The sequence below is a fragment of the Lissotriton vulgaris genome, chromosome 9 (genome assembly GCF_964263255.1).
Source record: "Lissotriton vulgaris chromosome 9, aLisVul1.2, whole genome shotgun sequence".
NCBI classification, from domain to species: Eukaryota; Metazoa; Chordata; class Amphibia; order Caudata; family Salamandridae; genus Lissotriton; species Lissotriton vulgaris.
The window spans coordinates 654,527,194-654,541,264 of record NC_141697.1 but is presented as its reverse complement, the minus strand read 5'-3'; the positions used below and the strand labels follow the sequence as shown (position 1 = coordinate 654,541,264).

General features: G+C 42.6%; 1 protein-coding gene across 1 annotated transcript in view; it reads right to left on the bottom strand.

The window, feature by feature from the left end:
* LOC147692051 (ephrin type-A receptor 7-like) overlaps positions 1-14,071 on the bottom strand; it is a 228,622-nt gene that overhangs the window by 28,082 nt on the left and 186,469 nt on the right. The window contains exons 10-11 of the mRNA XM_086938359.1: positions 4,642-4,734; positions 4,107-4,228 (exon numbers count right to left, since the gene is read on the bottom strand). Of these exons, the coding sequence (XP_086794485.1) occupies positions 4,107-4,228; positions 4,642-4,734 (215 nt within the window). The remainder of the gene's footprint in view (positions 1-4,106; positions 4,229-4,641; positions 4,735-14,071) is intronic.

The following is a 14,071-nucleotide window of genomic DNA, read 5'->3' as shown; positions in this document are numbered from 1 at the left end:
TGATATCTCAAAGGGCACACAGCACCAATAAGAGGTCAGAAAATTGTAAGTGCAGCTTTCCAACAGTTTTTAATCAGACAGGCTTTATTATTGTAATGGCCCACATTTGTTTCAGATTTTGTTGTTGGAAAAACCCAAACGTCAGTGCTTAATTGGTAGAAGAATAGGTGCCGGTGCATAAAGCTCTGCTCTTAATTCTGCGGCCGGCACCGACATGCTGAATACCACGGCTGCATAGTCCTCTTTAATCCACTACCAGACACTCCCTGTCCCTTTGTCCCACTCTTGCAGGTTCCTGCTTACTCCCTTTGGGACAGTTTTTCTGTCTTTCTCTTTTGTGTGTTTTCCTTTCTTTCTCTCCCTTCTGATGAGAAAAAATAAGTGCCAGTTCCCAAAAATGAGTGCCATTGGGCCCCACCAGCATCCAGTGGCCCAAATAAGCCATTGCAAGCCTTCTTGGAGAGGGTTGCACTGTCTTGCTGCAACTTGCTCAATGCAGTAAGGGACAAGCATCATAACATTTTCAATGGATTGTTTTAGGTAACAGTCTAGCTCCGCAATATTAAGCATAAATGTCCTAAGAGCGCTGTTCTGTTCTTTTGCCCTCTGTCCCATGTCACACTCCACACCCCCACATAAATAACACAGAAAAGATAGGCACTGATTTTTACAATGTGCTCCTCCATCCCATAAAATATTGACATTGTGGGACCAAATTAAAAATCATAATTTACAACTACAAATGTACACCTGTCAAGCATTTACCAAATTATACTTCGCATTTACTGCTGAATGACTGTACATCACAATGATTATGCAGTAGTAAACCCCTTGCAAGGAGTGTGTAGTGGGCGGATCAGCTATGACCTGCATTGAGAGTTTGTGAATGCCCACTAACTTGTGTCTGTGGTATTGCCAAACTCCTCCCTGATTATTTTCCACCTTTGAAATTGCCAGCCATTTTTTCAAACAAAGTGCTGGAGTAAATTGGCTTCTAGGGCGGAATGGGAAAGAGAACTTCCCCAAATTTTGTGTTGGGAAAGGGGTTTCTGCACACAATGTTTTTTTCTCTGTGGAGAAAAAAAGTACAATTGTAAATCGACCTTTCCCAGTGAGAAAATATAATGTGTGTACATTCTGCATTTTGAAAATAGTAGATCCAAAAATGTCACAGGCCAAACTATTACATGACACTGCTAGCAGTATTCTTGAAAACCTGGGACTGGCACAATTCAAGGCTTCTACTGCCAATGTTTGTGAATTCCAAAAAGTAGTAAATTTGCACCTATTCAAGCACTACTTCAATGGGTTTGGATGTGTTATCAGTCACTCTGGCCCTCGTTATGAGTGGCCCGGGATATTGGTGTGATATTTATTGAACCTGATAAAATGCGGCTCCACTGAGTTGGAATTTATTGCTTGTTATAAGTACTACTATATTACATGTTTTTGGGGAATAACATGACGATATTAGTGCTTACTGCACCAAAATGTGCATTATCAGGTAAGTACCGGGCATTCGTCCCCATCTTAATTTCAGCAGGTTTAACTTGCCGATATTTATCTTAAAACTCATTAGTGGGATGTGTGCAATAACTGCAGTTACCGCACACATCACAATTAACCAGGTTGGTCGTACTTCGGGCTTAAATATATTTAAGATCCCAATTCAAAAAATAAATTAAAAACTCATCTTTAAGTGAGATGAGGATGATGAGAAATGCCTACAGAGACATAGCAGACTTGACGTGAGCCCCTCTGATCCAACTACCAAGCCAAGAATGCATTTATTTGTGGGGTGACACACTTCAGATATCCTCACCTTGAAGCTAAGCCCCTAAATGTAGGTGGCCCTAATACGGCAAAAAGGAGTTTGCGTGCAACAGCCTATGTCTCTATGTTGACCTGTATTGCTGAGAAGGTTTCATACCAGAAGTGGATGTTTGTGGTTAGCCTACCACATTGCTGTGTCTGTGGCATTCTGCACCATAAAATACTGTTTCTGCAGCATCAGGGAGGTGCAGCTGCCCTGCTGATCCAAAGGAGTGCCACTTTGCATAACACATATTTGAGGGATTTTTGACTGTATGATGGATTATGTGGATAATGTGTTGCCACATTTTGCTTGTTTGTATGACACTTAGTCGGATACTTGAATGAACTGGAGATTTCTGTTAACGTTTGCTTAAACGTCCATTACTGGGGAAACTTTCCTTAAATATTTTAGGAGTTCCCTTCTTATGGATGTAGAGAGGTTATTGTTATGTGATTTCTCTCCTAGTGTTTTTGCTGATATGAATTTGAATTTGCTGGATTTAGCTGGGAAGTTCCATTAATGTATGTTGTGGTGTACTGTTTTGGTGTCTGTGTGTGTGTGTGTTTTGGCACAGCTTTTGGGATCCCTTTGCTAAATGAGGTTGCAGGATGAGTGGGCCAGCGTCTGTTGTGGGGTAAGTTATTCTGTGCAGTCGCATTTCCTCCATTCTATGCGGGGGAGCGTTGCCCCACTGATTAAAATGCTGAAAAGTTGAAAAATAAAAATGCTAATAAAAATCATTTATTACCATTTTATTTTTCGCTGCTCCAGCCCACGCAGTGTTTGAGGGCGGGGTGGGGCCACTGCTGCTGACTGGCATTTTGGCGTCTGTCTTGTGACGGCCAGCCTAACATGCACACTTTAAACCTCTCAGACAGCTGAGTAGAGAGCAGGCACAGGCCCTCAGTCCCTGAGGGAACGTTGAGTCAGCCCACTCCAACCAATCCTGGTGCTTCTCTAATGTTGCTTAATATTATCTGCAGCATGAGAGCAGCACCTGAATTGGTGAAGGGTGTTGGCTCTGACCACATGCTCCCAATGGACTGAAGAACACCGAGGAGGACCAGAGCAGTTGAGCCAGTGGGTAACTAAATATTTCATTTGTATTGTCTTAACCAATGACATACAGTGTGAGAAGCTTACACTACCTTTAGCCTCAACTTTAGAGCTTTCAGCCTGGGTCCATTAAAACACTGTTTATAATGAGCCATAATTGAGAGCTTTGGCGTCAATCCTAAAGGCATTCTCAAAGTCCCACAGTGCCTATCAGTGGGTCAAAACGATGTATTTGTTTGCCCCACCACTTATGTCTGCCACCAGCTGCCACTTATTCTATGACTACATTGTGTTTTCTTTTTATGAGTACATTGAAGACATCGAGAGAGAGCATCAAGACCTCATTTGAGGGGGGAGGAGGGGGGGTGCATAGTGATTGGGCCTTGACTCGTTGTGGAGTATCAAGATTCAGTGACAATTTTGTCTTACGTATTTTATCGAAGAGTGGTTTTGTTTGGTATGCACAAAATATCTTGTATGCTGTGAGTGTGAGGGAGAACTGCCATGCAGAGTGTCTCATTTGGTTCCATGGCTTAAATGGGGTATTTGTGTGGGTGTGTGCAGTAGTATAACCGGTTTGTATATTTTTGACAATTTTGAAAAGGAGAGAAGTATTGCATTGCCTTGTGCTGTGTGTGCAGCGCGTGTAAGCTGAGCCATTATGTTTCAACCTTTGGAATCGAATATAAGAAAATGACGTACTGCAAGTTTTTGTGTCTTAAAGCGTGAGTGACTTTGACTTCTTGCTTGTGTCTGATGCATGGCAGAGGTGATAAGAACTATATCCTTTAGTGATGGGCATTGCATGGAAGGAATAGTCTTTATACTTATTCATGCAGACTTCCTTTATTATAGCAGACTCTTATACCAACAAAAGGCTGCAGACCATCAACATGGGCAATTCCTTATGCGGTACAGACTAGGTTGTATTGGTCCACCTGTGGCAAACCATGTCTTATTTGAGGATATCCACTTCAATAAAATGACATAAATGGTCCTCTTGAGAATATTTCATGAGTTGCTCCCACATGTAGACTAACGTCTGACACACCTAGGCTAAAGGGACAGTTATGCAAATGCCGTATCACGCAGGCTACTGCCAGAGTAAAGATGAAAAATAAAAGTCTATGACATGAGAAGTTCCCAGGTTGCGTCAGCTGGATTGTTGGGTGAAAATGTTAAGAACTGAGGGAAAAATCCGGTGTTTAAAATAGTGGTTGCTACTAAGCCTTACCATTGGCACCTCCTGGTGCTGTGTCCCCAGCAGGAAGGAGCGCAGATCTCCATGCCTCATGAAGGGGAGGATGAGCATTGGCATCGGAAACCTCTGCTCACAGTCGTCCCTGAAGGAAACCCCTAGACAGAAATTACACATGTACCTCAGTGCAAAGTATTACTCCATCGCATCTCATCATCTTGTCTCACTTAAACACGTTCTCCACACTTCGGCCCACATTTCATCTCACCTACTGCTCATTACATATCTCATTCCTACTTTTCTTTTCAACTCCATCCCTCTCATTTTGTTCTTTCCACTATTTCATATTTCTTATCTCTATTCAACTCCATCTCACACACTTTCCTTTCCCTACCCCCTCTAATTTCTCCCTCTATGGAACAATCCATTGACTTCTCTATTCCTCACTTACCATGTGTCTCTTTCCTACTCTTCTGTTTCACAACTCCACAATCTCCTTTTCAAAGCTCTCCCTGTTTCTGTTGTTTTCATCAGAGTACTGGGAATCTTATTTGATCAGAGTTGGGCTTACCCAGGAGTTGAAGAACATTTGGATGATCAAAGCTCTTCATGAGTGCCGCTTCGCTCAAGAAGGACCCCATTTCTTCTGCAGTGCACATCCCATCTTGAAGCAAAAACAATACATTTTAAGTTGCATGCTCCAAATCTAGCACACAGTTATCATTTGCTGCTCAAGCTAAAGGATGTGGGAGACTGACGTGTGGGCGAAAAGAGTGAATCTGAGCTAAAGTTACACACAAATTATTCTCAGTTCAGTTTTGTGGAATATAAACTAAAGGTCAGAATTACCTGGGGCCAACAATTTTCCAGCTTGGTGGGTGGACTGGTGTAAGGTTGGCACAAATATAAAAGCGGGTTATTTCCTGACACATATATAGAAGTTCTCTGGCCATGGCTGTGAATTGTTCTAATGCTAAACCATTCCGGCCACCCAGCCGCACATAACGCTCTACGAGTACTGTACATTCATAAGAAGCACACCAACAGAAATGAATCTGGATAAGAGGGTGGGATTCAGAATGTCACACTGCTCCTGCCACTGACTGTTGAGAATAAGCACTTTAAGTGAACTCATCACTGACTGTGAACTCTTTAGAGAAGTGTGGCTCACCGGTTAGAGGAGGCAGGCCCAGAAGCAGAGGTCGGCCCGGGACCAGGGTTCAATTCCCGACGCGGCAGGGTTTGGAGTCCAAATGTCCACGGACCTGATAATTCTCGCTTCGGTGCCTACTTGAATCAGGGGTTCACGCTCTGCAACTCTGGGCAATAGCTTGCTCAATCTCCACTACGGCCCCCACGGCGGGATGCCTGGCTTTCACCTTGGGGGTGCCCAGCTGGGCTATCCCACAGGGAAAAACCAGGACGGGTTCCCAAAGCAAGCGACGAGATACCCTTTGTGGTGATACGTGCGCTATATAAGAAACTACATTACCATTACATTACCATTTTACAGTTAGGGATTTTGTTTTCTGGTATTTGTAGTTTTGCCACTTACGTATGTATTTATTCTTATCTATTTGTTCTCATTTAATTGGTGTTTATTCGTATTTGTTGATGGGAAAAAACGAAGTTGCAACCAATATATTTCCACATGTATGTAACTGAATAATGTACATTCACATTTCAATGCATGTAAGGTTTTGGTAATTTAAGTAGCCAAATATAACAAACCAACACACTCACAACCACCAACAATGTTAATATTAGCACAGTATTGGTAGTTTTCTAGATTTGATGAGGACAATTTATTTTAATAAATCCACAGGCAATCAATAGAGAGCTTCTGGCATGCCAGTCACGAGTGACACCTTGGAGGGACATCAAAATAGGATTAGATGTCTGTATTTTCCGGTTTTGAAAAATAAAGACAGGCATGGAAATATATTGCTTCAGACAGCATTTATCAGGGAAAGTCAGCCAATACAGAAAACCAGGAGCCTTATTTATAATCCTGCCATCTGACTTTCTTTACTAACAGACTTCCTCAACATCAAACATTTTAAACTTGAGATATAACCATTCAGCATTTCAGACTGCCACGGTTTGAGTGTCAATGAACCTGAAAATAATGTTTTGGCTCTCCATTTTTTTCCGTAAGACAATAGTGAGTGCTCTCACAGCACTCTGCCAGTCAGGGTATAGAATGGGTATTTATGGAGCACTTACTACCCCTGACTAGGTGCTAAACCGCTTTGTGGATGGGTAGCAATATATATATTTACCATGAGTTGTTCTCTACAGAAAATCAAGACAATAAAGTGTAAGACATTCTTTGATATTTAAGTCTGTTAACATGCTATTTGATGAGGAACTTTTAATACCTCTTCCTATACCATAACACTCAGCAGTCAGACAGTTGATTGTAGTTTATACAGGCTGCTTAATAATTCCCTTTTACTGCCTGACGCTCTTACACTCACATAAGACAAAACTGCCACGGGTCATATCTATCACCCAGTACTGTACTATCAATCAATCAATGAAATCTTTATTTTGGATTCTAGAAAAAATCTATAGAAGAACTTCACCGGAATACTAAACACAAAAAAACGTCAAGCCTAAAATCTCATTAAAAAAGCAAATTGCTCCAGAAGTATGTAATGCCCCTAAAAGAAATACATTATTATGCATGATCATAAAAAGTTCAAAAACATTCTCATGCCAAATGTCTAAAGATCCATTGATTTGTGCAAACGAATGCCACATTTTAAATAGCTACCGACTGCAGAACACATCAAGTGATTGGATAACATGCGTAAAAAGTAAAGAGCAGGTCTGTACAGATAAAAAACATTAAATTGTAAAATTGGTATTACAAATGTATGCCTAAAAGACACACTATTTACTGAAAACCATCAAATGGGTCAAGAGGCGGATTAGAAACCTCACCGCAGGAGCAGATTAAAATAGACGCTGAATCATACTGGCCAAGGAGGAAAACAACTGACTACTAGTAGTGCTTACCTGGAAATCTGGTAGCAGTAACCGTTCTCATGTATTTTTATTTTTTTACAAAATCTAAATAGAGCTCCATGCCATCACAAGTTTGGATCATTACATCATCCTTGACAGTGGGTTTTTATATTCTTCCTCTTCGCGGTTTGTTTTTGGCCTTTTCAGCTTCTCCTTTACTATCAAGTAGGGGGAAGTGAACAATTCAAGTCTACCCAATTCTTCTGCAGTATTCTTAATATACCTTAGCCATTGATTTTATAGCCTTGCTTGCATTTTAAGCTGTCAGTAATAACCATACAGTTGAAACTGGCCTGTTCATTTGCCCAAACAGAGATTCAGAGAAGGAGCAGTGCTAACTTGATGGAATCCTTGATATACGAGATCCCCAATACCTTATGTATGCACAAGTGCAGATAAGATGGTGGAAGTCCTTGCATATGCCCATGAAAGCGATTTTCCTCCTGTTGCATTTTTGCGCATTTTTGATAACCCCAGATAGCTGCGCCATAAGATAAAACTGGAACACAATTACGTTTGTAAATTTTGAGAATAGGCAACACAAGATTGTTTCTCACCTTTCTGAATAGGTCAAAAATTGCCCCTACAGATTGGGTATAACGGAGACACCTGTGTGACATGCAAGATAACCAGGAGCTCTGTGTAACAAAGGTCACTGCTAGATATGAACAATCATACACTCTTGTAATCGGTCAGGGGTGTTGAATTCCTAAAGCTCAACTCCTAGTTTGGGGTCCAGGACAACAGGTTTTCATGTTTATTTTAGCCTTGGGACAAGTAGGTTCAACCCCTCGTAGCGACTGCAGCGATTAGGCTGCCTGAAGTGCGCACAGCGCTAACCCTCATTTATGTTATTTTTATTATTTGTTCCTTGTGTGATTTTACGACACTGTGCTCATCTGATGTGATTTTAAAACTTGCCTAAAACTTACTTGCTGTTCCTCTTGCTCCTGACCCCGTTCCGCCGTGGCTGTGTGGCGATCGAGCGGAGGGTCTTCTTGTGAGCACCACGCCCCACACTACTTCCTGCCTGCCGCACTCTTCACGCAGGTTAGCGTGCTAGTTGTTGCAGAATCTAGGCTATTTTTAGGGGCTGGATTACGCGTTCCCTGTGACGACTGCGGCGATTAGGCTGCCTGAAGTGCGCACAGCGCTAAGCCTCATTTATGTTATTTTTATTATTTGTTCCTTGTGTGATTTTACGACACTGTGCTCATCTGATGTGATTTTAAAACTTGCCTAAAACTTACTTGCTGTTCCTCTTGCTCCTGACCCCGTTCCGCCGCGGCTGTGTGCCGATCGAGCGGAGGGTCTTCTTGTGAGCACCACGCCCCACACTACTTCCTGCCTGCCACACTCTTCATGCAGGTTAGCGTGCTAGTTGATGCAGAATCTAGGTTATTTTTAGGGGCTGGCTTACGCGTTCCCTGTGACGACTGCGGCGATTAGGCTGCCTGAAGTGCGCACAGCGCTAAGCCTCATTTATGTTATTTTTATTATTTGTTCCTTGTGTGATTTTACGACACTGTGCTCATCTGATGTGATTTTAAAACTTGCCTAAAACGTACTTGCTGTTCCTCTTGCTCCTGACCCCGTTCCGCCGCGGCTGTGTGCCGATCGAGCGGAGGGTCTTCTTGTGAGCACCACGCCCCACACTACTTCCTGCCTGCCACACTCTTCACGCAGGTTAGCGTGCTAGTTGTTCCTCTTCCTCCTAGACTATTTAATGTGGTGACCAAGCGCAGGCGCAGCGGGCGCACCGATGGCACACCGAAGGTGCGCCTAAGGCAAGCCGGTCTGCGCCCGTCCGCGCCCAGCCGGGACCCGGGGCCAGTGATACTGCCCGTTTGCTCACCTATTCCTCCACCGACTTGTTTAACCTTCAAATCGGTGGGTCTTTGAGCCCTAAAGCTGAGAAGGTAGCTATGGCCTGTGGTATTTTTCTCCCTTGAATTGCCCCCCTTGGCCCTGGTGCCCTGTGTAAGCAATCTACAGCATTCCCTCAGGTGCCCTCGGAACGTTCATTTTCAAATCCGGACAGTCTTGCGATCACCTACCTGAATACTAGGTCTTTGGTTAAGCACCAACTCGAGATCTTCCAGGTCCTGCATACAAATACTATTGATACTCTCTTTCTATCAGAAACCTGGTTGTCCGAAGAGTCCAGCCCTGATATTCTCGCCGCCATTCCCTCCGGCTATTATATATTGCACACAAACCGGCCTCCAGGCAGAGCGGGTGGAGGTGTAGCAGCCATCATTCGCCATCGACTTAAGTTCACGATCCTGGAAGAGGTTTCTCTCCCCAAGGTCGATAGCCTCATCCTGAAACTTTCCTCTGCTAGATCCTCCCTTGTCTGTGCACTGTTTTACCTTCCACCTGAATCTATTCCCCTTTTTCCTCAGTTACTCGGGGACCTAATTTCTCAGCTGGTAATTAATCATGCTAGGGTTGTCATTCTGGGTGATTTCAACTATTGGCCCTCGGACACCCGCGAGAGTAATCTCTCGATTGAATTCTCTGATCTTTTGCTGGGTCTGAACTTCTCCCAGCATATCCATGTTCCTACACATATAAAAGGTCATGCTCTTGACCAAGTCTGGACTTCTAATATCGATATCACCCGTCCTTCCATTTACCCTTATTCCTAGTCCGATCATTTTTTTATTTCTTTCGCATTGACTTACATTCCCTTTGAGCCTCTGACCCCCCCGCAACCAACATCACAGCCGTAACTGGAAACGAGCGAACCTAATAGATTTTCACTCTATACTGGCTGCCTCTGTCCCCTGTGACCAGGCCTCTATAACCACCCAGTCTTCTCACCTCGATTCTTGGCTCAAGGCTGCCAGCGATAAGGTGGCCCCTCTGATAAAGATTAAGTCTAAACGTCCTCACGACGCCCAACGTTGGTTTACTGACCAACTAAAAAAAGATAAACCGACACTCCGCCAAGCTGAGCACCGCTGGCGCCGTACCTATTCACCCAAAGTAAAATCTGCATATGTTGCGCTGATTGATTGATTGATTAAAGCTATATAAAAACCCCATCCTTCAGGCAAAAAAGTTATACTTCTCCCAAAAAATTCTAAACTCTGCATCCAAGGTAAAAGATATTTTCTCCATTGTGAACGAGCTCACACAACCTGATAGGGTGACTCTTCAAGCTGTCCCCTCACAATCATTGTGTGACTCCCTTAATTCATATTTTATTGATAAAATTATTACCATAAAAAATAACATCCCCAGCCCTTCCTTTCCCTCTGCCCGACCCCTCCCTCTCAGACTCATCTTCATTGGCTGCCTTTTCCCCGATCACTGAAAGTGATTTTGTGGCTCTACTAAACAAAGTGAGCTCGGGCTCGCCAAATGACTGCTGCCCTCCGCAGATTCTTAAAGCAGCCTTTCTTGCCTGCCCAGACCCTCCACTTACACTCCTTAATGAATCATTAGCTACAGGTATTGTTCCCGACTCCTTTAAACACGCAGCTGTGGTCCCCATCTTGAAAAAGCCTAAAGCTGATCCTCTGGTCCTGGCCAATTTTCGCCCCATCTCCCTGCTCCCCTACCTAGGTAAGATCCTGGAGACCCATGTCACCAACTGTCTTAGTTCTTTTATTGAGAACTCTAAGTTCCTTGACCCTCAGCAGGCGGGTTTTAGGCCGGCCCACTCCACCGAATCGGTCATTCTGGCAGTGATTTATGAGCTTAGAAAGGGTGCTGATAATAACATCTCCCAGGCACTCGTGCTATTGGATCTATCTGCGGCCTTTGACATGGTCGATCACGATCTGCTGATCGACCGTGTCAACAACGCCGGTACAGGGTCGGGCCCTTGATTGGATCCGATGATTTCTACATCGGCGTACTCAGGCGGTCTATCTGTCGACCTTTGTAGCACCTCGATCCAATCTGACTTGCGGGGTCCCCCAGGGTTCTGCCTTATCACCTCTCTTATTCAATATTTATATGCAGCCCCTGATTGCCTCTCTCTGTAATAGCCCAGTTACCATCTTTAATTACGCGGATGATCTCCAGCTGGTCTTTAATCTTGAATCCACCTCTACATCCCGTGCTAATTTTCAATCCACCATGCTCTCCATTAGTGAGTGGATGTATCAGAGCCAGCTGAAGTTAAATCCCGATAAAACGGAACTTGTATTAACCAGAGGAGTTGCCAACCCCTGGAATGACAGTTTCTGGCCATCCTCTCTGGGCTCCCCTCCCCTTCCAGCTGACTCTGTAAAGAGCCTTGGCGTTATCATTTGCAAATACTTCTCAATGAAACCTCAGATTAGCGCTGTCACCTCGGCCCGCTTTTTCCATCTTCGCAGGATCCGTAAAATCTGTAGGTTTCTGTCTACGGAGGCTCTTATGCTGGTCATCATAGCCTTGATTACATCTCGCATTGACTACGCCAACGCTCTTTACGCTGGCATTCCTGCCTACCAGTTGCGCCATTTGCAACTCGTGCAAAATCAGGCAGCCAGGTTAATTTTCTGTCAGCCAAAACATCTACACATTTCTCTGCTATTAAGGAAACTTCACTGGCTGCCAGTTGCCAAGCGGTGTACCTTTAAACTCGGTTGCACCATATTTAAGGCGCTACATGCTCAAGGTCCGGCTTTTGTTGCTTCTAGAATTTGCCGGTACATTCCTTCCCGTGATTTGTGCTCCTCCTATCATAACCTTCTCACCATTCCAGCAGTTAAACGCCAAAAGAATGGTGGCCTCCGATTTGCGTTTTTGGCTCCTAAACTATGGAATTCACTTCCGAGCGAACTTAGATCCTCTCCCAGTTCCGCTCTTTTTAGATGTTCACTTAAAACTCATCTCTTCTGGCAGGCCTTTGTGTAATTCTGCATCCCTCTCCTCCCTGTTGTCTCTAGTGCCATGAAACCTTTTGGTGTCCGTGCGCTGAATAAGTACTTTTAACATAACATAATGTAGCACAACCCCTTTGGCTGACAATTTAAAATTACGGCACTAGGGATAAGGGTAGGGCATTGTCTGCAGTTAACTTAATATTTGTGTACATATGTTAATGCTGTTCAAAGTTGTATTTATGGTTCAATAATACAAAGCCTTTCTTAATAGGTCGAGCGCTCTAAGGAAATGTTGTAAGCTCGGACTGCACTACTGACAATTGTTCCAGTGTCAAAATGTGTACATGCGTTTCCAAAGTTTAACAATATGAGGCTACATACAATGCTCCCAGAATGCTCTCTCATTATATGCAAATATCTGCAGAAGCTTGAAAGCAAGATTGACGATCCTTTGTTTTCAAAATAAAATGTTCACCAAAAAAATACAACTAAGAGAGAAAAAAACTTTTGCTAAACTACTGTGAAATTGTAGGTAACATTTCGAGCATCATTTAGTAAAATGTGTTGATTAAGGCTAGTATGTCAAAAAAATACTCATCATGGAAAGTCAGTGCAACCAGTTTCAACAAGATAATGGGAAACATAAAAATATACAAGCACTGACAAAGCCAATATGTCTGATATTGGTGGTCAGCCTTTTGGTTTTGTCAATGAGTGTCTTGTTTTGATATGGTTTTTGTAAAACTTTTTGGGAGCTGCCAGATCCTCACCACTATAACAAACATTGACAAAAAGCAATGATATGTTTTTAACTCAAAAAAATCACACATTGCCACAGTAGTCCCTAGCACTGAAATAAACTACTTTGTGTGCCGATATGCTCCTTGTGAAACAGCGGAAGCCAGTTAATGGATAGATAGATAGAGAGAGAAAGATAGCATTTTAATAAAAAACAAAAGGTCTTGGTTAACTCCAGACCTAATTAGGGGCCCAATTCTAAAAGAAAGTCACTAAATTACACCCACGGTATTTGTCCTTGATTTAGTGCAGATTTATGGATTTAATGAACTCACAAAAATTTACAGACGTAGGCCAGGAAATCGTACTCCTAGAAAATATTTGTGAACTGCTTTTTAGCCCAAACAAAACGTGCAGGTGTAAATTTACTCATGCAAAAATCTGTTGAGCGTTTACAAGTTCACTTTCCCTCCAACCACTTTTTTCCCAACACTGGAAGAAGTTTTTATACTGCCATTGTCAGGAGTAAATTTCCAACATTTCTCAGTATGGGAAAATATTAAAGAAAAGCTGGTGAATACCCCTAAAACATGCAATTTTAGTCGGTTTGAACAGACTTAAAAGGGCATTCCAACAATGGAGCTATTGCTTAACGCTACCTAAATCTCCAGTATGTAGGTCTGTGGGAAGGTGGCAAAATAAGGAAATTGCTAGAATTCACAACTGCTATAGTATGTTCCCGGGCATAACTAGAAAGGCTAATATCAAAGTTTTAAAACTTTTTATATAATGAGATTGCGCCGTAATTAGTCGCTGAACTACGTGGCACCAAAGGTAAAAGTAGATTTTTTTTACAGGAGAGGTACATTTATGAAGCAACTTGTCCCACAGGCCAGTAGATATTTTATTAAATTCCATACCCCTGTATGGGACTACAGCTAGCCTGATCCGTTATGCAGTATGCACTTTATTGTTGCTTGACACTTTTTATGATCATCCTATGCCTGCTGGGCCAGCTGGCTCTGAATGTAATTCGGTTTATTGTGATTTGCTGCTTTTTTGTTTTAATGGGACACTATTAACTATGTACTGTTATATTTTTTGGCTAATTTGTACAATAAATGTATTCTGTTTTCTAACTTTGTATTGCTTAGGATTGAACTGCTGATCTATAAATTGATGCATTAACTTATATTCGGTCTTTTTATTGATTTTATCTTAAAAAAGCTGATGCATTCTGTTTTTATTGGTTGACGGATGTATGTAATGATATTATTACACACTTTTAGGGTCTAACTTAGGCCGAATAAAGTTCTTTTGGATGACGATCTCATCATTTCACAGACCACCAATGCTACTCGTTGTACAGACTTTTATAGGACTTTTAAGTTTCTTAATAATTTA